Source organism: Prionailurus bengalensis, chromosome C2 (assembly GCF_016509475.1).
Source record: "Prionailurus bengalensis isolate Pbe53 chromosome C2, Fcat_Pben_1.1_paternal_pri, whole genome shotgun sequence".
In the NCBI taxonomy this organism is placed as follows: domain Eukaryota; kingdom Metazoa; phylum Chordata; class Mammalia; order Carnivora; family Felidae; genus Prionailurus; species Prionailurus bengalensis.
Window position 1 is genome coordinate 23,291,229 of NC_057350.1, and position 23,712 is coordinate 23,314,940.

At 39.4% G+C, this 23,712-nt stretch overlaps 1 protein-coding gene across 3 annotated transcripts in view; it reads right to left on the reverse strand.

The window, feature by feature from the left end:
• The window catches only part of NCAM2 (neural cell adhesion molecule 2), a 523,753-nt gene extending 508,211 nt beyond the window's left edge, over window positions 1-15,542 (reverse strand). For all 3 annotated transcript variants that reach the window (XM_043593819.1, XM_043593818.1, XM_043593820.1), the window contains exon 1: window positions 15,226-15,542. In XM_043593819.1, the coding sequence (XP_043449754.1) occupies window positions 15,226-15,280 (55 nt within the window). In that variant the 5' untranslated portion in view covers window positions 15,281-15,542. The remainder of the gene's footprint in view (window positions 1-15,225) is intronic.
• Window positions 15,543-23,712: the final 8,170 nt, after the last annotated feature.

The window sequence follows — 23,712 nt, forward strand, 5'->3', positions numbered from 1 at the left end:
TATATATATATAGGTTTTATATATACATATATATATGCACACACACATACATATTCCTCCACACAAAAATTTAAAAATATATATATATATATATATATATATATATATATATATATATAATTTTACATTTGGCCATTCAGGAAAAAAAAAAAAGCAGTGTTGGTGAGAGTTCCTGGCATAGGGAAGAAAAAAAGCAGAAAAAAAGCTATCCAAGAAAAAGTAATTACAGATCAGGGACACGGTTTTATACCTTAAGCATTTCAATCTCTATCCTGCATAGTCTCGGGAAAAAACCATCTAGAGGCCAGGAACTGGTATGGTTCACAACTTGGTCTAGCCATGTAGTAGGTTAGTACCCTGATCAATGAGTCTACTCATTTCAATACATGGCCTGTCTCATCAGTCAATATCAAATCAATATTCTTTGTTTTCAGTTTCCACTTTTCCCTCTAAAGGAGACCCTGACCCCCATTCCTATTTTTCATCCTACTTTTCCAGAAATCAAATGAACATTTTTTCTTGACCTCCTTAAATTTGAGAACATTATTCTCCTGTCTAGTTTGAAAACAATAAATAGATAACAGCAATGAAATATATTTCCTTTAAAAAATTAGCTTCTTATATATCATAAGTTTATGGAGGACTAGTCAGACTTACGTAATTTGTTTTATCCCAAATCTATTACCCTACCCCTGCCATACTTTGACCACAGTCCTCAAGCATTGTATGGTGGGAAGCACTCAGGCCCTCAAATTCAAAGTTAGCCTTTATTCAAATCCCACTTTAGCCACGTCACAGCTATGTGACCTCAGGGAAACAGCTTTATCACACTATCTCTTAATTTAACTTATCTGTAAAATTTTTAAGAAAAGATACTAACAGATGTGTATACACAGATATTAAATAAGATCAAGCACAAGAGCTTTCTTAGGAGATTTTCCAGGATAGAGCCTACGCACAAAGGAGTTAGTATCCTTACCTACCGTTCTGAAACGTAACAACAGTAAAACCATGCACAGTGTTAACAGCTTCCTTTTATAGTGGCCTGGCAGAAAAAGATGACACTGTTACCGGCCAGCCAAGGGTCCAACCCAACTTTGCCACTGAGCAGCTTTGTGAGTTTGACAAGTCATTTAAACTCTTCAAAATCTGTTCATAGCTCCTTCTCTAAAACAGAATCATCCTCACAAGTCAGGGTGAAGAATTAAATTAGATCACACATACAAAGTACATGAAAATGGCACATAGTGACTCTTGATGTAGCTTATGTTCTTTGTCAAAAAGGGCCCTTTGCACATCCCTGTGGCAGACACAGGTGACCACTGCACACTATGTCCTCTCCCTCATTCTTCTTACTAAACGAACACTGAATTTGACTGAACGATCATATGTGTCCAGGGAGACTGACCTTGCCCTCAGCAACAGAAAGGAGTTGATTAGTCAGGGGAAATCAGGTGGTGTCATTCTCCTCACCAGCCATTAGTTAAGGGGAGTTCATACGATACAATTTTAGCCAATGAGAACTGAGGGAAGGCTGCTGGATGACATTTGAGAATTTTTTTTTTTTTTTAGTAAAGAGGCCAGTGAAATATTTATCTTTCCTAACTTCAGATTTTATTGCCAAAAAACGTGATACATGAAACTGTTGCAGCCACCTTTCCTCCAGGAGGTCATGGAAAACTAGCAAAAGACAAAGAGAAATGTGAAGTCCAAACCTGACTCCGGATGGTTTCTTAAATGCTACAATAGATTATTATTTTTAAGCCATTTTAAATTTGTCCTACTCTTCTTTGCCCCTAAAAGCATCCTAAACTGATGTAGTTTCCTTATGGAAGTATTCAGTTAGTCAACCACAAACTGATGACTTCATGAATTATTAATAATTATAGTGTCTCACTGTAAGAGAAGCCATTTAAAATATAGCTTATATTTAAATATTAATGTTATATAGTCTTTAATGAATTATACTAACCTGGACAATCAAATTGCCCCACTTTGCAACCACCATGAACCCAATGTTTCCAAATCTTGTTGGTTCTCCGTGCTCATTAATCTTTTAGGTCTCTAAAAGATTTACTCCTTTGCCAATCGGTACTTGCTCACGTAGAATTTGGCCATTCAAAAGAAATGGCTGCAAAGAGTGGTGAAAACCTGAAACTAGAGCCACTCCCAATAACTCCTTTCTCCCTTCAGCCATGTCTTGCTATTGCATAGGTACCATGTTTCAGTCAGAGAAATGAGTAAATTTTTAAAACCAAATATTAACTAAATTTGAATTTCAAGTCCTTCACTTATTAGATGCCACGTAACTTTTATGAAATGCAATTCCCTCATCTGTAAAATAGTAACTTCAGAATTCCTATACATGTTGTGAATATAAAAATGAGGTAACCCTTATGAAAGTACTCTGCAGGGTGACTGACAGATTTTTTTTTTTCTGACAAATATTGTCCCCTTTACCAAACTCTAACCAGGCTCCACTGAGCCCTTTTCTCAACAAGGCCTCAATCCTGACCTTTAAAGATTTGAATGAAACACTAACATTCTTTTTAACAGCTCAAGGCTGCATCCCTGGAATGACTCTAAACCCCTTAAAGTACCTGCCTGAGAAAACTCAAGCCTGCCAAAAGAGTCTACTGTTAGTTCCAGCCTAAACCTCAAGATAGGACCCTGTCTCCCAGCCTCGTGGGATGCTGGGAGCGTAACTTTGATAACCATCAGTTAACAAACCCAGGTGGGTTTCAAATACACCAAATCACTCCTTCCTGCTTTTTGTAATTTTTCACTTCTCTTACTCTACTGAACCCCAAGCACCTCCCTCCCTATTCTCTATTCTCCCTTTAAAACATCCGGTCACCATGACACAAATCAAAGATGAGTTCAGTTCCCACTTGGGCCCCTTACCCTACTGAATATAGTCATATACTTCATTCTGATTAAAATCTGCCCTTAACCACTAGTGTCTGGCTTTGTTTATCTCTGACACTTCCTTCATCCAATTAACTCATTAAATATTTAAAAACAGACACTGTTCACTGGGGACACAAGGTTGTCTGTAACCACTCTCTGTTTTGTCGGGCATCTCCTTCTCTCCTTATATGCATGTAACTGTCAGACTTTATCCCAGATCTTCAAAGTCTGACCCTACCACCCACTTCCTCATTACCTTTTAGCTGATGAATTATCCTTGAAACAAAGCAGCAATTGATCTTTACTAATAGTATTTACTTTCGCTTCTCATTCTCAGCTCCCTGCGTGCTTTTCTGCTCAAGTAGTCAGAATGTGTTCTGGAGTCACAAATAGTAAGAGACAATTTACGCTTCTTATGACAATCTCCCTCTGCCCATCACACATCCATGTGCAGGTATATCACCTGAGATATGGAGACTTTAAAATCACGTGCCTTCTGAGAAGCAGCCACACAGGAAGAGACGGGGAAAGTTCACTAACAGATAAGTCCCCTTCCCCACCCCCCACCAGAGTCAGTAGGTTTAATCCTTGATTTTCCAGCAGGAAGGAGATACATTCTGCTTACAGAAGTCATCGTTCACCAAATAATCTGTATTCATGCACGGTGTAGGATGGAGGGTATTTCTAATAAAATGTTTCATACAATAGAAATTAAACAGGACCCTGAAAGAGAAAATACATTAGCAACTTAGGGTACTTCATAATCGCTCACAACTCTGTACTAAGTGTTATTTAAATATCATGAGAATAGTAAAGTTGAATACTTCATAGCCACTTTGGATATAACGGTGAAAGTTTTCAGTAAAGCACAGAGAACGACATAATATCTATCATTTAATAATCTGTGCTGAGTTTTGTTCCTAAATTGCAGACCACACATAATCCCCACAGAGGTAAAATGCATTAGCATAGGGTTTATGAGAGGCCTCTGAACTAAAATGACTCACAGAGATAACCAATTAAAGTGATTATAAATTATGTCAAATTTGAGGGGAGAAATGAAAGTAAAAATGGATGAATCAGAAGCAGTAGTAATCTCTCTAACTGCAAGCCGTGTTTCAAGTTAAAAGTGGCATATACAATACAGGTAACATTAGTGGATAAATGGAAGGCAGAAAAAATAAATAGGTGATAAAGACATTCTGGAGTGTCTGAAAATGTATTCTGTCCAATTAACTGTCTTACCACTGAAGTCAGACAGAAAAAAAAAACATCATAAACTCATTACAAAACATGGCTACCAGACAAGAGAGAATTTGTTTAGGTTAAACTGAATTTCATTTTTTAAAAAAGAAAACAAAACCCAAGTGCCTATGAAAAATATAAGATAAAATACTCTTATCTTGCTTGTCTTCCTGTACATACAGTTTAGGATCGGTTTCCAATAATCATTGATTGAATAATCAACTTTTAATTAACCCCTGCAGATTATCTTTGATTTTTGAGGACTTTAAATACTTGCTTTATCGACAAATCAGACATTTACTATTGACAGTATCTAATCTGTTTAATTATACCATTATCAACATATTATATCTCCCTCATTTATTTCTATGCATGGAAAACTTGAAACCTTAACCACAGAATGGTCTCCTAAGCCTCAGATAAGGCTTCAAAAGAACAAATCTTATAGCAAGATTCAAAAGTTTGCTTTAGTCCCAGACTAATTTATTTCCAATGTAGGAGATAAAGGCAGATCATCTTTCCTTTCCTTCTGAATTAAATAATCACTGTGACTTGATTACTTTATACCTACTCATATATTTATTGAAGGCCTACCACATGCAGTGATGATGTAAACAAAATTTTTAAAACAAATACCCAGACCAGCAACTAACACATTTCTAACAGTCAAAACTAAATATATTTTTAAACAGGTAGTTTGTTTTCCTCCTGCTGGGTAATATTTAAATATTCATTTAGCACATATTTACTAAACATCTACTATGTTCCAGGAATAAATGTATGAATTTACAGTGAACTCTCTAATCAAGTACATTGTATGGAAGGCAGCATGGAAAGGCATTCTTGCTCTCGGGGAGTTCACACAGAAAGTCGCAAGAGTTGCAGTGAAGTCTGACAGGCAGAATTCTGGTATATTACCAACAAGTATGATTGGAGCATCCGTGTCTTGCACATTGACTGGTGATTAGTGTGTATTTGTTGAGAGAAAGAAAAATGTTTTCAGTGATGAAATGGCTGAGCTGAGTCTTGAGAAAAAAAAAAAAGGAATAGTCTAGGCAAGGTTAAGAAAAATGTAAAATATATGGGCTGTGTAGACACAGGGCCCAAGTCTGGGAATTCCAGGAGTGGTGCAAAAGCGTTTGGTGCACATAGTAACAATCATGAAGCTAAGAAAACAGGATCCTGAAAATGAATAAAAGGTAAAAGTCTCAACAGTGCTAAGTCAGGAACTCTCAAACAATACAAGCGAAAGGGAATCCTCCAAACTGAACAGCACGTGTCCTGTGAACACAGTCCAAAACTAACTTTGAAGAAGAGCACACACACATAAAGTACGTACTGTACCACAAAGTTCGTTTTGAGAATTACTCCATAAATAGGAGAAAAAAATATTTCGGTGAAAGCAGAGACATTACAACAGGAAAAATGCTACATGTGGAATAAAATATTTCTATCAAGTCCTGGGCCGACCATTTTTTAAGTCTTTCTTCTTGAACAAGTAATTTCACCTCTTAAAGGTTCATTTTCCTCTTTTCTAAATCTACCTCTTGGGGTAATTATGGGACTTCAAGTAGGTAAATTTTAAGCTGACCATCAAAGTTTTTGTCTCAGTATATAATATATACATGCTAAACAATGTTAACAACAACTCTTCCATAATTCAAAAGTTTAACCTAGTTTAAAGTATTAGCATAAAATCTGCACAGTAGGTAGGGTGAAGCCAGTGATTTTGCGATAAAGGGTATGAAAAAGGAGTGAATAAGATTGAAAATGTACTTAATTTCAGTTGGCATTAGAAAATTGTAAGCGATTCACCTAAGTAAATAAAAAAAGAAAATTTTTTAAAATACAGGTAAATATCATTGGTCGGTACTTTGACAGATTATGGTATACACGTCATGTTATTTTTTTTTAACATTTATTTATTTTTGAGAAACAGAGAGAGACAGAGCATGAGCGGGGGAGGGGTAGAGAGAGAGAAAGACACAGAATCTGAAGCAGGCTGCAGGCTCTGAGCAAGCTGTCAGCACAGAGCCTGATGCAGGGCTCTAACCCACAAACTGTGAGATCATGACCTGAGCCGAAGTCGTATGCTCAACCGACTGAGCCACCCAGGCGCCCCGACTTCATGTTATATTTTAATGTTCACATAATCTCTGTTTAACGTTTCTTGTGTCAATGACACAAAGCTATCGCTATAATACATAGATGCAATGCTCTGCTCAGGCAGTATATTCAATATTTGTCACGAGTAGATAATAACCAGGGAGAAATTAAGTAGGGAAGTCAATTTAAAAATAATCAGAAAGAGCATAAGTACTGTAGTTACTAGAAAGCTGGTTGGGAATGTACAAGTTACAGTATTAGAAAAACTGTCTACAAATCCTCATTAATACTTAGAAGAAAGTATAAGTGTGCTTATTTTCTTAAATTAGGATGTGCTCTACTGTAAGTTTTAGCTTTATGACATTGGTTTATTTTACAAGTACTGGCATGCATTTCTATGCTAGCATCATATTTGCATCCCTGAAAAACGCTGGTGACTGCAAAGTTATACAGTAAAAAATATCATGGCATATGGGAAAAGACAGGATGAGAGGTCAGAACATTCCAAACCTACAGAAATGTATAACCAAGCACTAACGACAACCATAACAATCTTAATTAAAATACTAGCGCAGTTAAATCTCTCCTGATGTTTGTACCTCGCATTTGCATCTTCTTTCAAGATGCAAAGCCTGAAGGGCTTTCACTTTAAAACGAAAACTGTGATCCAGGGTGCAGCCTTTTAAAAAAAATGTAAAAACAAATACATCATTTTAACACAGGAGAAAATGACTTTCCAGTTTTTTTATCTACACTCTCAACATTTCCAGATACATAGTATATTGAAAATCAAGATGGCTCTTAAACTGCTAAATGAACAAATACTTGCAGTAAAGGAAAGCATGTGAGTTGATTTTTCATATTTTTTACAAACACCTTGCTCTCAAATTGTTAAGGCTTTCTCTTCAGTAATGAGAAAGCTTGCTCTTGATCACTTAAGAAGTTAATGAGCTGAAGAAGTCAGATGTGGACCAACACAATTCCTGCATCATTTCCCTATTAAACAATCGTGTATCAAAGAAACACACAAAGAAACAAACTGAATTACTCCTTGAATGCATATGATGCTCTTTGGCTACAACTTTGGATGTCAGCAACAGAACATACTTCATAGCTCAAGGCAAATCCGGCACTCTCAATCTCAAAACATCATCTATCAAGGGTAATGTTACCAGAATTAAATGAGACAACGGGTGAAAACACCCAGCACAGCTCCCTGGCAGGCAAAAGACACTCAAAAATATCAATTCCCTTGGACACTAACAGAAAAACGTTCAATTTCATACATGTAATATCACACTTTTTTTAATTTTTGTTTTAGTTTAGTTATTTTTGGTTCTTTTTTATTTTCTTATGTCTTCACGTTTTGTTTTGTTCTGCTTCCCCAGAATAAAAAGAAAAAGGGGAAAAAAAAGCTCTGCATAAGCAGAGAAAATAAATGAAGAATATACAATGAAAGCAAATTTGACCTACATGCTTCCGAGATTTTACCCAAAATTCCACACACACACAAAACAAATAATATTGGAGTGCAAACAGTGATGGAAGAAAGAGGGAACCAAGTTAAATAAAAGCGGGGAAAAATTCTGAAATCGACAAAGATCAACAGTCGGCCTTTCCAAAGTTACTGATGACATTTCTATCTAGATGTCCCATGGACACCTCAGACTCATATATATCAATGTAGAAAATTACAAACAAGCAAAAGAAAAACAAAAGTAAAAACAAAAACGCCTCTTGCCTAAGATAAGTGGTTTTATTTATTTCCCTATTTCTACTAAGATAGGCTTAAAACATCAGGCACCATCTTCCTCCCAATCTGCCAAATCAAATGCCTTATTAAGATCCATTAATTCTTCCAGAGAAATATGTGACATGCCCCCTCACTCCTTTTTCATTTCCCTCTGTTTTACCCCATACACAGCCAAGAGACTTAAAACTTTAATCATGTTCTTAATTTTTATTAACGTTTATTTATTTTTTTTTTAATTTTTTTTTCAACGTTTATTTATTTTTTGGGGGACAGAGAGAGACAGAGCATGAACGGGGGAGGGGCAGAGAGAGAGGGAGACACAGAATCGGAAACAGGCTCCAAGCTCTGAGCCATCAGCCCAGAGCCCGACGCGGGGCTCGAACTCCCGGACCGCGAGATCGTGACCTGGCTGAAGTCGGATGCCCAACCGACTGCGCCACCCAGGCGCCCCAACGTTTATTTATTTTTGAGAGAGAAAGAGCAAAGGAGGGGCAGAGACAGAGGGAGACACAGAATCCGAAGCAAAATCTGAAGCTGAGCTGTCCGCACAGAGCCCGACACGGGGCTTGAACCCACGAACCATGAGATCATGACCTGAGCAAAAGTTGGATGCTTAACTGACTAAGCCACCCACGGCACCCCAATCATGTTCTTTTTCTGCCCAAACAATGGCTCCTAAAGATCTACACCAAAGAGTCAAGCTCAGCTTGGTCTCCAGGCCTTCCTGCCTCATAGTCCCACTAATATTTCCACAACTGAGTCCAACAACTCACCTTTCCAAACCCTTAAGTTAATTAAATTGGATTACTTCTGTCCTCTGAACACTTAGGGCATCCTTACTTACAACTTGTTCACCTGTTTTAACACCTTGTATTATCTTCTCCATCTACCATGTTGAATCTCTTTCTGCGTTAGTGAATGGCAAGGTGGTATCCTGGTTAAAAGGCAAGTCTTTGCACATGTCCTAGGTTCACATCTTTGTTTCCTGGCTGGGCAGCCTTAGACAGTTATTTAAATTTTCTATGCCTCACAGCCCTCAAGTGTAAAAGGGGAATATTAATATGATAAAAATTAGAGGGCTGTTCTACATATTAAGCTACTTAGTACGCGTAAAGTGCTTACAATAGAGACTGGCAGTTAGCAAACACTCAAAAAATTTTAGCTCTTTCCAGGGGCTGAACTCCTAGCGGCTTATTTAGACCATTTGATTCTTAATTAATTATATATCCTTTGTCATTTTGCAACATTTTGTTGAAGTTTATTGACCTCTTGTATGCTCATTTGGTTTTGTATTTTTTGTCCTGTCAACTATCAAAGTTGAATTCTATGCACTTCCTCTTCCACACACATGCAAATTATCAAACAAATACGATAAATACATTAAAAATAGGAATTCAACTAGAAATTCTTAATTCCAGATAACTACTAACTATAATTGATAATAGGCAAATCAGGTAATTCCTCTGTACCTCAATTTCTTCATCCATAAAATAAAGTTAATAGTCTCTTGGATTCCTGATGATCATTTGTTATAAGAAGGTTGAATGTACTTTGAACTAGTGGACTATGCTATTAGGAGATGCTGGCATTATACTCATTGTAAGCCCTGGACAAGTATTTGTTCCTTGATTAACCGACAAAATGCCACAAAATTCAAATATTATCATCACTTTGAGCTGAAGACATGTTGGATTAATTTTTTTAAACTGATGCAAAACTTTGGTGTTCAGAAAACTGAATTAAGAGTTTAGAAACCAGAGTTCTAGTTAGTAACCCTTGTATTTTTCTGTTTGACCTTTGGTAAATTACTTATCCAAATTGTGTCCCCATCCTAAGCCTCTATGAGACTAGTGTCAACCTGGTGTTGGTCCATAAAAAGGATTCATGATACAATAAGAAACCCATTCCTCAAGACCCTTTACTGCCATCTGCTGGAAAACTGTGGAAATAAATATGTATTCTATCACCACAGCTACGAGTGGCGCCCCCTGGAGTTGTTCATCACACAACCTATACAACCATTCCTAGGAATGCTGCTGAATAAGGTGTCTGAGGCATCACAGGTGTTTGATGAATGAGTAAATTAATGAGCCATCTTCATCAATAAATCCGATAATCTCTGCCCCCTCAATACTCTTTCTAATCACAGAGCAGTTTTTGATGACTTAAAAAAAAATGAAGTGGAATGTTTTTAAACCACAGGCTGATTTATCTGAATTCATAATACACATTGACATAGTAGGGTTGACATTTTATAGGAGGCCTACTATGTATCTATTATCACAATTGTTCAGTACAATTGTGTCAGTACAGCAACTATCAGATATATTTATGTCAGATTTTCAAATAAACAAATGATGACTCTGAGAGTTTAAGTTGCTTCTTCAAAGTCAAGAGACTTAGTGATCTAAGTCTCCTGATTTCAAATCCAATGTTTTTTCCCCTTCTCTGCTAGTTTTAATAACAAAATAGAGCCAAAAAAATTTGGACCACTGACCTGGAATTCTTAAAACTGTCATCTGTTGATTGCTATGCTTCTAAATACTCTCAAAATTCCGTATCATACCTCCTTGCTATTTAAATTCAGACAAGTCTGTTTCATGACATCATAACTTTCTAAAACGTCTTATAATGAATGTTTGATGAATTATGAGTGGAATAAGTGAGTATGTGACACCAGGAAGTATGTCGATAGGCATGTGGAATCAGCACTATTATAACTATAAAAACTGTAAATAGTTAAAAGTTATTAAAATATTTTAAATAGTGCCATATAGAAGCACTTACATTTGCTGAACAATTAAAGATACCTTGGCTCTATGAAGTTCAGGAATATTACATTTAATAAAAGCATAAAACCGGGTGCATCTCAAAAGTGTTCTTGTATCACATAATTTGGAAAATTAAAACGAATTTATAATCTTTTAAATAGGCCTTCAATATAATTGGGATAGTGTAAAGGCCACAAGAAATTCTGAATCTAGGTCAGTAAACCTTGAAAAACAATGATACCCCCCTTTACAAGAATATTAAAATTATTAAACTAATTTTGCATAAACCAACACCCAGGGGAATAATTTTATTTAGACCAAAAAAAAAAAACCCACAGAAAAAACAAAAGCAATTCAAAGTTGCTCTACTACTTATCAAGCACTTTCTTCATGCTTTCAAAAGTTCACTGCTATGAGAGGTGACCCTGAAAACAGATAAATTAAAATCATTTCCCAAATGTCAAAAGCCAGAGAGAGCAGAGGACTAGTTCCAGGGTCTTCTGATTGACACCCTTATTTCCATTCACATTGTTCCCTCACAAGGAAATAGACACAAACAAATTACACTGTTTGGCTCGGTTACCAGACTCCATCTCTATAGCTCATTTCTCAGTCCCATTACAAACTAGTTCTGGGTTTGAAAGAAAGCCATTTTACTTACTAAATTATATGAGGTTTGACTTTCTTCTTGTACGGAATGAGGTTGTTTTCTTCCATTAATCGCTTCTCTAGTCGGATATCACCTCCGGGGGAACATTAGCCCCTCGTGTCAATGACAAGACTCACTAGACACCCAGGACCCACCACCTTCCCTTCTTGCTCTTCGGGCTGCGATTCAGCATTAGAAACTAAAGTGACCAGATGCTATGCTTAACTTCTTTGGCATAAAGCAGGAAAGGAAACCTTCCGGGTTGTTCATTGACAAATAACGATACTAGTTTACACAGCCTACCTTCTCTAAGTGCAAATGAATACGGAGTTGATTCAACAACAACGTTGCAAGAGAGGCTGCCATCAAAGAGTTAGAGGGGGGTAGATTCAAAAGGACGGGAGAGAGGCTGTCTGTCACAGCCTACAGAGAAGACAGGTGTGTGGAGGGGACCTTCCTGTAGACCTGAAATCAGTAGTGACCCACACAGCTGCGCTTTATTTTTAGAAGGTACACTTCCCTAGCCAAGGATGACCTACCAGCACGTCACCAGAAAGAGAAAATGTAAGCAGATGCCTGTAAGTTTAACTCATTAACTAGGCAATTCACTTCCATCGCCACATGATTTTGGCTTAGGTAAGGGTTCTGCGTAGGGCTGAACTGGGTTGCAAAAGAGATGAATAGCTCTGTTCTCACCTTACATTTTCATACAAAAATGCTTCTATTTCATAAATATGAACGTCCAGTAATAGATGCTTATTAATCATACTTGAGTAATTTTTAAGGAGAAGACAACGATTTTAGAAAGTAAAAAAAAGCTTCAGGAAAGCAGCCCATACATATTACCATTTGGGAATCTGAATATACATAGATCCAAACAGCAAATGCACCATGAATCACAGACTCAAGTTATCACTTGAGATTTATGAGGACAGAGACAGTGACCAAGTTTTGAATACAAAGAAAAAATAATTGCAGAAGTGAAGAGTTATAGAATCTCCTCTCTGTTGACAATTAAATTCAGACTTGACAATTAAATCCCAACCTTACTTCATTAGATATTAATCTTGCAGTGGAAATGAGAGGCTTTTAAAGGAGCATTTCTGCTATAATAAAAAATGCTTTCACTACAGTAGAACAATAATGTTGTGTTTAAAGTTAGAACTATTAGACCTTGTTAGCTAATTATGGTATTGGCATCCACTTAAGTTGCTCAGTTTTTCACTTCTGTCATTTTCTCCTATTCAACTGCTGCAGTTCAAAACGTTTTGACTACTTAAAAGGGAATACATCATCGTTGCCTTTCCCCAGTCTAACTGCACACCACTTTCCAAAGCAATAGCTTCAATCATGCTTCATAAAATCCCCTGCAAGTATATTGTTGGAAACATAAATCAGCAAGCTGGGGTTTTAGTATTTCTAAGGCAAGCCCAGGGATCACTAACAGGAGGCTGTGCCATGGCCCCATTTATAATAGAATAAACAAAATTATGAGTTACACTGGATCCATTTCTTCTTCAAAGATTGCTCCAGTGGTGTGGCTGATACTTGCTTCTGCATCCTTAATTGGAGAACAAAACACTAGCATAGAAAACTGGACTCTGGGCTCAGGACTGCTGTTTCTAAGCATCTCTGACTTCATTAGGACACATGGCACAGAAGTACTACATGCTCGGTTTCACAAAAGCGAGGTCTCTCTGATAAGCATCTATTCCTCTATGAGTGCCATGCATTTTTAAATTGCTCTAGATACAGAGATCTTTAGAACGATGCTCTCTCCTCCTTCCCTGTTTCATTACAGTGAATATAGGCTCCCTTTCAGGCATGCTTCAGTCTTAGAGTCCCTCTTCACAATCACCCTGCATTCGGAATTATAAGCTAGGAGAATCACAATTTCAGAGGGTGCAACCTAGACCCAAATTAAATGCGTCTGTGTGTAATACTTAAACATTCCTAGATTTCCTTTTTGTCCCCCAAATTCCAACACACTTAGTGTCTATAAATGTAAATTCAGACTCCACAACTGAGACATATTTCTTCTCCAAACCAGTCACAACGTAATCATAAGTCTGCATAAACTTGCTTTCTATTATGCCCCCATCTTACTCCACACTAGCTACACTCGGTTAATTGCAGTGGTATTTTAACTGCAATTTTCAGGGACAGCTTCTGAGGATTCACTAATACCTGTTTGTATTATAAATGAACAGTTAAACATAACCAGCAGCTCTACAAAAATTTAAGCAGCATTATCTGCAGGGCATAAAGTATATGTTGATCTTTGTTACCATAGTGATTAAATTAACTGACTGGCCTGGTGTTAGCTTCAGATGGACATATCTGCAATTTTGCTATGACTGAAATTTTGCATACTCTCTGTTATTAAGGGAAAATGAGCTGCATCTTACCAAGACACTCTATAATAAACTATAGCAATATTCAGTGTTTGAATTCTGATTTCTGAACCTAAAATCTGCATCCAGTCCTGTTTCATCAGCCACTAACACTCTATAGCTTTAGGGAGGTGAGGGCAGAGAAAGGAGGGCTTCATATCCAAAATGTCAAGCCCTGCTGAAGAATGATAGAAAGACCCAGGGAGTGTGGAAGAACAGAAAACAACCATTTCTGGGTTTAAAATGGAGTTCTACCACCCCCTGCTGGACCAAATGAGCAACACAGAGGAGGCTAAAAAAATGCTTAGAATTGAATACAGTGGAGATATTTTAACTTGTCTTGTAATTTATGTTTTCTCAAAAAACAATTTTCATGCCACACTAATGATATAACATTCTATGCAAATATTACACATCAAAAAATTACATCTATTTTCTTTTTCTTTAAAGATTTCCACCAATGCATGTTTTAGCATTTTGTGTTCTCAATTAAATGTCCAAACTTGTCTGGACAGTTGAAAATGCTTCCATTTATTATAAATATATTTTATGTGAAAGTGAACTACCCAAACGAAGCAAGATAAATTCAGATCTAGCTCTCTACAGATAAACAGAGACAGCTTCCACAAATTCTCTCAGGTTATTCTAGTAAGCTATTCTTTTTTTTTTTTTTTTTTTCCTCAAGAGATAAAAATCTCACCAGTTCTCCACAAGCTAAAACATCCCTTACAGGTGTAATTACAATCTGACGCTATAAAAATTTTCAACCTTGATGTATTAACAAGGGTGGGGGGAGCTGAGAATGAATGACTGCAACACATGCCTAGTTTTATCCATTTGCCTTCTTACACACAACATCCATGGCCCCTCTCTTAGTTTCAATAGAAATAAACCATCACCGTTCACTTCATAGTCAGGAATTGGGGTCTTGGGAAAGGGGGGGGGGGAGAAAGAGTGTCTAAGAATTGAATTTCTTGCACACGAGATAATTCAAAAACGAGTTTAATGCTGATAGTTTCTGCTGCTTCTGTAAAACATCATCGTTCCCTTTCCTTCCGCAACCTCAGATATTTAACTGTTAATACACACCAACATACTCATCCAATTTTTGATAATGAAAATCGGAGAAAGCCAAGAACCCGGAAAAAGAAGCAGTTTGCCTCGCTCTCCTGCTCACCGATGCCAATCTCCAATTCTGTATTTTCTCTTATTTAAGGGTCTCCACAGAACAGACCTAATTTTCACCGGCAGCTAAAATAAACAGTGAAAACAATAACAACAACAACAATAACTATAACTTTAGTTCTTTCATTTAATTCTTCTTGTGCCTCCCTCTGCCTCTCTTGGTTGGGCGGAAGGGGGAGGGAAAGTAAATGCAATAAAGCACCACACTCCTACCTTGCCCGCTACTGACAAGCAACCCGAGCAGGTAGAAGGAGAGGAGGAGGCTCATGTTCAGGACGTGACACTGGAGGACAGTTCCAAAGTTATTAAGTCCAGCCCTGGAGAGAGAACCTTCCGCTGCCACGGCCGCCTCAGCTAGAGCCGCCGCCGCTCCCGGGGTGCCCCAGCCGCCCGCAGCCCGCGCGCTCCTCCTCGCAAAGTGACTGCAAGCTCCGCTCCTTGCCGCACTATATCCAGGCAGCGGCGGCGGCGGCGGCGGCGGCGGCGGCAGCAGCGGCGGCAGCAGCAGTAGCAGCAGCAGCAGCGGCCGCCGCGGCGGCAGCAGAGCCGGGCGGGGAGGGAGGCGGGGGCGGGGGCGCGGGGAGGGGAGGCGCGGCCGAGGTGTATCCCTCCGCGTCGCACGGCGGCCGCTTCTCCCGAGACGCGCGGCCCCAGGATTCGTCCGCAGTCGAGCTCGGAGGCGTGGGTTCGGTTCCCGGTACCTCCAGCTAGAGTGGCCGCCGCGGTCAGGCTGGCACGAGCACGTCTGCGAGTGGCGGCCGCACGCTCAGCCTCGCGGTGATCCGCACGTTGACGGACGCCCCCGGGCCGAGGAGGGAGGGCAGTCTCGAGTTCCTGCACCGCCGCCGGCCGGTTCGCGGAAGTGGGCAGCTTGAGCTGAGGCTGAGGCTGCAGGCGGCCACCCGGCCCCGCGCTCTAAGCGCGCCCGGACTTAGCGGGAGCGGGGGACCTGGGGGCGGGTGGTATTTTCTGCTGCTCTCATTCCTCCAAGGGCGTGGGAGGGGGAAGATTCTGTCTCTCCCAGGCCTTCCCTCTCGCTCAACCCTTCAGCAGGCTGCCCCCTTCTCACGCTTTCCACTCTGCCGCGGCACAAGGGGAGCGGTGTCCTCTAAGTGCCTACACTGCTTGTCTCCTCCGGCTCTAGAGGGTAGGCGGAAAGATGTGAACGGTGTTTCTCATCCACGTCGACCCACTGCCGTTAAGAGCAGGTACTTAAGGGAGAGAGATTTAGCGGGGTGGGGAGCTGAGATGTTGGAGGGGCTGCGTTAAACTCGGCTGTCAGCGTCTGCCGCGTCCTTGGACAAGTCCGAAGTCTCCCCTAGCCACTCTCAGCGGGCTCTGCCCTCGGTCCCCAACGCACAGCACGGCCAGGTCCCCGCGAGGTGTGCGACGAGGGAGGTCCTGGAAATGTACAAAGATGAGTTGCGCGGGGATCCGTCCCCAGCCCTCCCACCACGCATACACACACCTGCGTGTGCGCGCGTGTAATTTGGAATGATGGGGCCGTGGCAGGCTCCCAGAACTAACTCTCCTCCGCTGAAGGTTGGGGCATATCATTACTCTCCTGGAAGAGTAAGAAAGATTTGTCAGTGTGATGTCAAGCCTGCGGCAAGAGCGAGCCAGAGTCAGACTCTCTGGCCCCAGGACCTTCGTCGGTCAGCCTAGGTCACAGTGCCCGCTGGAATTGACCATGGATCCTTTCATGTGCACGTTCCTTCTGGTTCCTTAGGGTACTCCAAGGCCTCACCTCATAGCCAGTGAGACCACTGGTCATTTCCTTATCAGTGAGGACACAGAAGTAGCAAGTCGGAGGGGATAGAAATAATTTCAGAGCTCAGAATCCAGCCCCCTCCCCTTCCCCCCGAAACACACCCAACGGATTTGGTGCTGATTTGGTGGTTTCCTTGCTTCAGGAGGGCCGAGGGGGTAGACATAGAAACAAGCTAACATGGGTAGGGGAGATATTGTCTGCGATTTGTGTCCCCTCCCCGCCCCCCCCCCCCCGCCCCCGGGCAGAACACAATCTTCTTACACGGAAGATTCACGTACTTGGCATGTGGGATGGGTTTTTGAGATTAGTGGAGGCAAAGGCAGCTGTCAACAGACAGACACCATGGCTGGGCTGTAACCAATGGGCTCTCAGCACCTCGCAGTTTGAGAACCTCTTCCTTCTATTTGATTTTACAGGAGTACATTTAGGACAATATATTTAGGAAGTTCTTTTGTCAGAGCTCCCGCTTCACACCCTTTCCTCATTCTGGGAGGCACCAACTGTGCTTAAGTAAGGTCACAGTCAGCTCCTTGCAGGAAAGGGTGGAAACAGCACATTCATAGGCGTGAATGGCAAATGCCTCCTTTAATTTCACCAGTTCTGGATTTCTCCAGGGAATCAAGAAATACCGCCCCCCCCCCACAGAGTCACAGAAGAAATTTGAAAGGATACTACCCCTGTCAAATAGCCTCTTCACCAAAAAACCTGAATTGTTCAATGTGACATCAGGACAGTCAAGTGCGCAGTGACATAAACCTACACACACACACACACACATACACACTCACTCCTGGTAGTCTTGACAATTAGATTCCCTTATTTTTTTTTTAATTTTTTTAAATGTTTATTCAATTTTGAGAGACAGAGCGTGAGTGGGGGAGGGGAAAAGAAAGAGGGAGACACAGAATCTGAAGCAGGCTCCAGACTCTGAGCTGTCAGCACAGAGCCGGACGTGGGGCCCAAACTCACAAGCAGTGAGATCATGACCTGGGCTGAAGTGGATGCTCACCTGACAGCCACCCGAGTGCCCCTAGATTCCCCACTTTATTGTTGGAAGTCAGATTACTTTTATCTCATAGTGTTGAACTATGCCAGAGGAGAATTTGACTGGTGCCCTTTGAGGTTATTTAGCTATTAAATCTTCTTAGAATATGGCGGAGGGAGGAGAGAGGGTAGAAGTGATCCATCAGACATTAATGAAATTTCTGATTAGAGGTTTATATCACAAGACCATGTACAAACTATCTGTGAAGGGTGGAGGGAAGGAAGTGTGTGTGTGTGTGTGTGTGTGTGTGTGTGTGTGTGCCTACCTGTGTGTGTGTGTGTGTGCCTACCTGTGTGTGTGTGTGGAAACAATGAACAAATAAAGCATTGGTACTCAGGAATATACAAAGGTGATGTAAATATCAATTTGCTAATAGTGTTATTGAATAGATCAAGAATAAACACAAGTTGTGATCATATAAATCAAGTTGTAAAAATGTCATAAGAGAAAACAAACTGCTATTGTGACATAACGGGAGGGAATCATTTCTGAATGGAGGATTGAGAAAGGCTTCAGGAAGCTTTGAAGAAAGAGTAGAAATTAGATAGGGAGCGACATGGGCAGGACAGAAAGGAGCTTAAGCAAAGCCTGGGGATGTGAAAACACACAGCTTGTGTGGAGAACAGAAGTCTAATTTGAAAAAAGTGCAGAGTGTAAAGTATAAGGATTGGATGGAGTTGAAAAAGGGGTCTAGGACCATGTTGTGCTAAAAAAAACTAAAAAATCTCAGTAGTATTTGCAACCTCTCAGAATATAAGTCCAGACATGCATGGTGAAGAAGAGCCAGAATGGCTATCTCTCCTTCCCTGGGGCTTAAGTTGTGAGTCGTGAACCCATGGGAAGAGTATCAACCCAGGCTCTTCTATGGGGTTTTATTCATAGTTAGCCTGAATTAATGTTGCTGTGAGGTCTTGATAGCTGGGTGACACATAGTCCAAGAAGGTCTCCCCACACTTGCTCAAGCTGCTTCTTACCCAGAGGTTAAAGTGCCTCTCCAAGGCTCCTTCAGAAACACATTCATTCGCCATTGCAGTGATGAAATGACATAAAGCCTGACATTTGCCTTGGTCAGTTCTGCTTCGCAACAGATTGCCAGTGAAGACAACATGTAGAAAAATCACCTTCGCCCATTGACCTCCTCCCCACTCCAAGGGTATGCTTCCAACGTGCAGACTCTGAATACTGTTATCAAATGTACCAAATCTCTGAACATGACTAAGCCATGAGCACTAGGTAGGATAAAAAGGTATAGAAACGCATCCTCCCTCCTTTATGTGACTCATAATTACATATAAGACTAATTATCATAATCTCCATCTACCTGGGGAAGTTTAGTTGGCTTAGTTCAGAGGCTTAGTTGGGGCTTTGGTTATTTCATTTATAAAAATAGAGAAAGTTGAACAGAACTCAGGAAGCTATGAAGAGCTGAGTGGTAGGAAATATCAACAGGACTGGATGCATGGTTAAATGAAAGCAGATAAATTTGTTTTAAAAGAATCAATAAAGTGAACATGAAGGAGTAGCAGAGAGATAGAAAACGATAAGGTGCATTATGTGTGGAAATTATCTTCTCAGAGAGAGTCTACTTCTTTCATCTGCAATCTGTTCTTGCAAAAGGCATGCAGGTATGCAATCCACACATAGATCCTGGGCATGAATGGTGAGTTGTGGGCAGGATTTAAACATTGGTTCTGTTTGTGTATTTCTGATGTTATTTTTGTTTAGTCTCTGTTAACAGAATTCATGTGTGTTAAGATCATACTATTAGGAAATGGGACATTCTGGCGTTCATTTATACTTTTGAAATGTCATAAACCATTATGCCTATTCATTTACTTGTCTAGAAAATTGCCTGTTTTGACTTTTTTTTATTACCACAAAGGAAAAAAAATTCACTGTGTATATAGGCAAATAGCCTGAAACCTCTATAAATAGATTATCTTGCTCTTGCTTTTCCTTCTCCATTAATGCCATTTTTTCTAACGGTCATGCCTTTGAAAATAATTTCAACATTCTGGATACAACAGCACTTTAGATGTTTTACCAGGCTATTTGTGAGCAGCTGACAGTAGCTACTTTAGCAGTAGAATTTAGATTTTAACACCTTCCTTTGTAAATGCTTTACTTTCTTAGCCATTCTACTTGAAATTAAGAAACAGAAGAGAGAGATTTATGATACTTGAGGCACCCTAATTGTCACATATTCTTACTTTTTAATTTCTTTCAAGATACATGGGGTCATTTTCCTTCATGGCTACTTCATGTTCCCTCTGGGCAAATAACTGCTCACTTCGCTCTGAAATTATGCAATAACTGCCTATAATTTGCCACTTGCCAGAATAATATTTTCTTAACTCTAAGGGGTATTATATTTTTCTTCACCGAGACATCGCTGGCAAATATAATGATGGACAGAGCAGATAATGTATTGAACCTAAAACACATTGACAAAACAGTGAGTGACACAATTTCAAGAATACATTCGGGCAAAGTGAGATAGGAAAAAGGGATCAAGCAGTGGCTAGCAATGAACCTCTTTTATATGACAAGGAGCATAATGGGAAGTGCTGGTTGCCCAAATATTGATCACAGCACTCAGAAATCATATTTTTGTCCATAAGGAGTATTGACCAAGGTGATGTCTGCACAAATCCCATCATGTGAAGGGCAGTTATTACATCCTAGATAACAGCAAATCCTTCATTTCTGCCAAGTGATCCTATATAGGTATAGGTCTGAGGGGATACAACACTGACCTAACGCATTTGGGCAGGACAATACAGTAGGTTGAATTTGAAAATTTGAAATTGGAAAATCTCTTATTGCATAAGATTATTTGGTTCTTGCCTTAATGGAATTATGTTTCTGTTAATTTTCAAGTTAGATAAGCAATCCTGCTAATAATAGACAATCACTGGTATCAATGAGATTCCCTCTTATATATCTACAAGCCTTTAATAATCTACCTAATAATTAACTAGTGCACATTATTTGAATACACACGTTCTTTTAATGTGCATTATTTAGGTTAAAAACACTTGCATTTTACATTTACATGAGATGATCCTCACTCATTAAAGAGTAATAATACATTTTCCCCACAATCATTTTTAATCATTAGTCCTCATATTTAAATAAATATGTACTTAATACCTGTTGCTTGCTTTGATAACCTCCCTAAAACTGAGGAAGTCAACGGATGAACTTGACCTGATAATATATAAATGAGATAGAAAAATGAAATAACATTTCTGCACATGTTTTATGGTATATTAATACTTACTATTCCCAAATTCCTGAATTCTAAAAATTAGAAATATCCATACCCTATCAGTCAGACAGACACTACTTTTGAATACTTTGGCACATTTTCTTCAATCTTTCATGCATCTATTTTTTTCCTAACATGGCTTGACATAATACTATTTGGCATATTTCAACTTGTCTTATATTGGAAAGTAGTATTTTACATTGTCACTAATTTTACAAATATAAACTTCATAATTTCATTGATTACATGGAATGCACTCTAATACATTTAACAATTTTCTTATACTTAGACATTAGCTGTTTTTCTGTAATTTTTATTTTTATTAAAAACGCTTCAATGTGAAAATCTTTTTCCAAAGTGCTTTGGACATGGTAGAGATTTTATCCTTAGGCTATTAGAGGTTGAATAACTTAGTTCAAAAATATGACCACTTGTAGGTACTGGATTCATGTTGCCTAAATTGTTTTCCTAAATGTATAATTCATCCTCTGATCAAGAAAACCTAAAATCACTTTACTCACATTATCATAACTGTTTATTTATATTTTATATTTTTGTGTGAATTTCCTGAGAATTTCTATTCTGTGGTTTCTTCTTTTAATTATCTTCAACTGAAACATCAGACTCTAGAAAAATTGTCAAATTTAAGGTGAACTGAAGGACTTCTCCTTAATATCCTATGTCCTTTCAATGCCACTTTTCTTCTCCAGGATCCACGGATTCTCATTTTCTTCATTAGAATAAGATGTTGAGGGGCGCCTGGGTAGCTCAGTAGGTTAAGCATCTGATTCTTGATCTCAGCTCAGGTCTTGATCTCAGGGTAATGAGTTCAAGCCTAGTGTTGAGCTCCATGCTGGGCAAAAACCTACTTAAAAAAAGGAAAGGAGGGGCGCCTGGGTGGCGCAGTCGGTTAAGCGTCCGACTTCAGCCAGGTCACGATCTCGCGGTCCGTGAGTTCGAGCCCCGCGTCGGGCTCTGGGCTGATGGCTCGGAGCCTGGAGCCTGTTTCCGGTTCTGTGTCTCCCTCTCTCTCTGCCCCTCCCCCGTTCATGCTCTGTCTCTCTCTGTCCCAAAAATAAATAAACATTGAAAAAAAAAATTTAAAAAAAAAAAAAAAAAAAGGAAAGGAAAGGAAAGGGAAGGGAAGGGAAGGGAAGGGAAAGAAGAAAAAGATGTTGAGAAACTCTGTAATCGTTAGTAACCAAATAGTTTTAATTTCTCTAGTTCACCAGCAGTAAGTTTTCCCTTCTATTTCCACCTACATCCACACAATAAACCATAGTCTAATATCCCAATGCATTTGCTACTAGGGATAACAGGATGCCTGAGAAATGCAGGCATGTTTCACATGTAAGACCTGTTGATTGTTTGTAATCCCAACACCACCTTGTACTACTCTCTCCTGGCAGTTACTTTCGCCATCTTATAAATGCCTACTCAAGGCTGTACCTTCTTTCTGTATCACTTCACCTGAAGCCTAAAACACAGCCACCCACCTTAATTGCTCAGAGCTCAAGCAGAGGTGTTCAATAAAGCATAAAGCATACTGAAAGATTGAGAATAATAGAGACACAATAAAACATAAAAGAAAACCCAACCTTGAATAATGCATAGCACCATACAGCCACTTTGGAAGACAGTTTGCTAAACATAGTCTTACCATATGATCCAGCAATTGTGTCCCTTGGTATTTATCCAAAATAGGTGAAAATTTATGTTCAGACAAAAACCTGTACACATGTTTGTAGCAGCTTTATTCATAATTGCCAAAATTAGAAGCAACCAGGATGTCCTTCAGTAGGTGAATGGATAAATAAATTATAGTACATCCAGACAGTGGAATATCATTCAGCACTGAAGAGAAATGAGCTAACAAGCCACGAAACCTCATGGAGGAGCTTTCAATGCATAGTATTAAGTGAAAGAAGCCAATGTAAGAAGGCTACGACTGTATGATTTCAATGATATGCCATTCGAGAAAAGGAAAAATTAGGGAGATGATAAAAAAGATCAGGGGTTAAGGGAGAGATGAAAGGTAGAGCACAAAGGACTCTTAAGGCAATGAAAATACTCTGTATGATAGTATAACGATGAATATATGGTATTATACACTCATTTGAAGACATAGAGTGTGCAACACCAAGAGGGAGCCCTCAGGTAAACTATGGACTTTGGGTGATTATGATGTGTCAATGTAGGTTCATCCTTGGTAAAAAAAAAAAAAAGAAAAAGAAAAAAAATGCACCATTCTCATGAGTGATGTTTATAACAGGGGAGGCTATGCACATATGGGGACAGGGAGTAAATGGGAAATCACTTTATCTCCCTCTCAATTTTGTTGTCAACTTAAAACCGTTCTAAAAAAATATTAAGTCTTAAAAAAATAAATACCCATTGTAGAGACTATCGGCCACTTCTCCATCTATCCACATAGAGTCTCCTTAATGAATTCTCTTTCTTAATGCCGTGAATTTTTTAGGCACCAATTAGCTCCCCAAGAATTTCTCCAATCCAGTCCTTCACAGCTGAGGACTATTTAGTTTTCCAGGAAACATTTGACAATGTCTGGAGCCCTTTTGATTATCATGACTGGGAGGATGTGGTAATACTGGT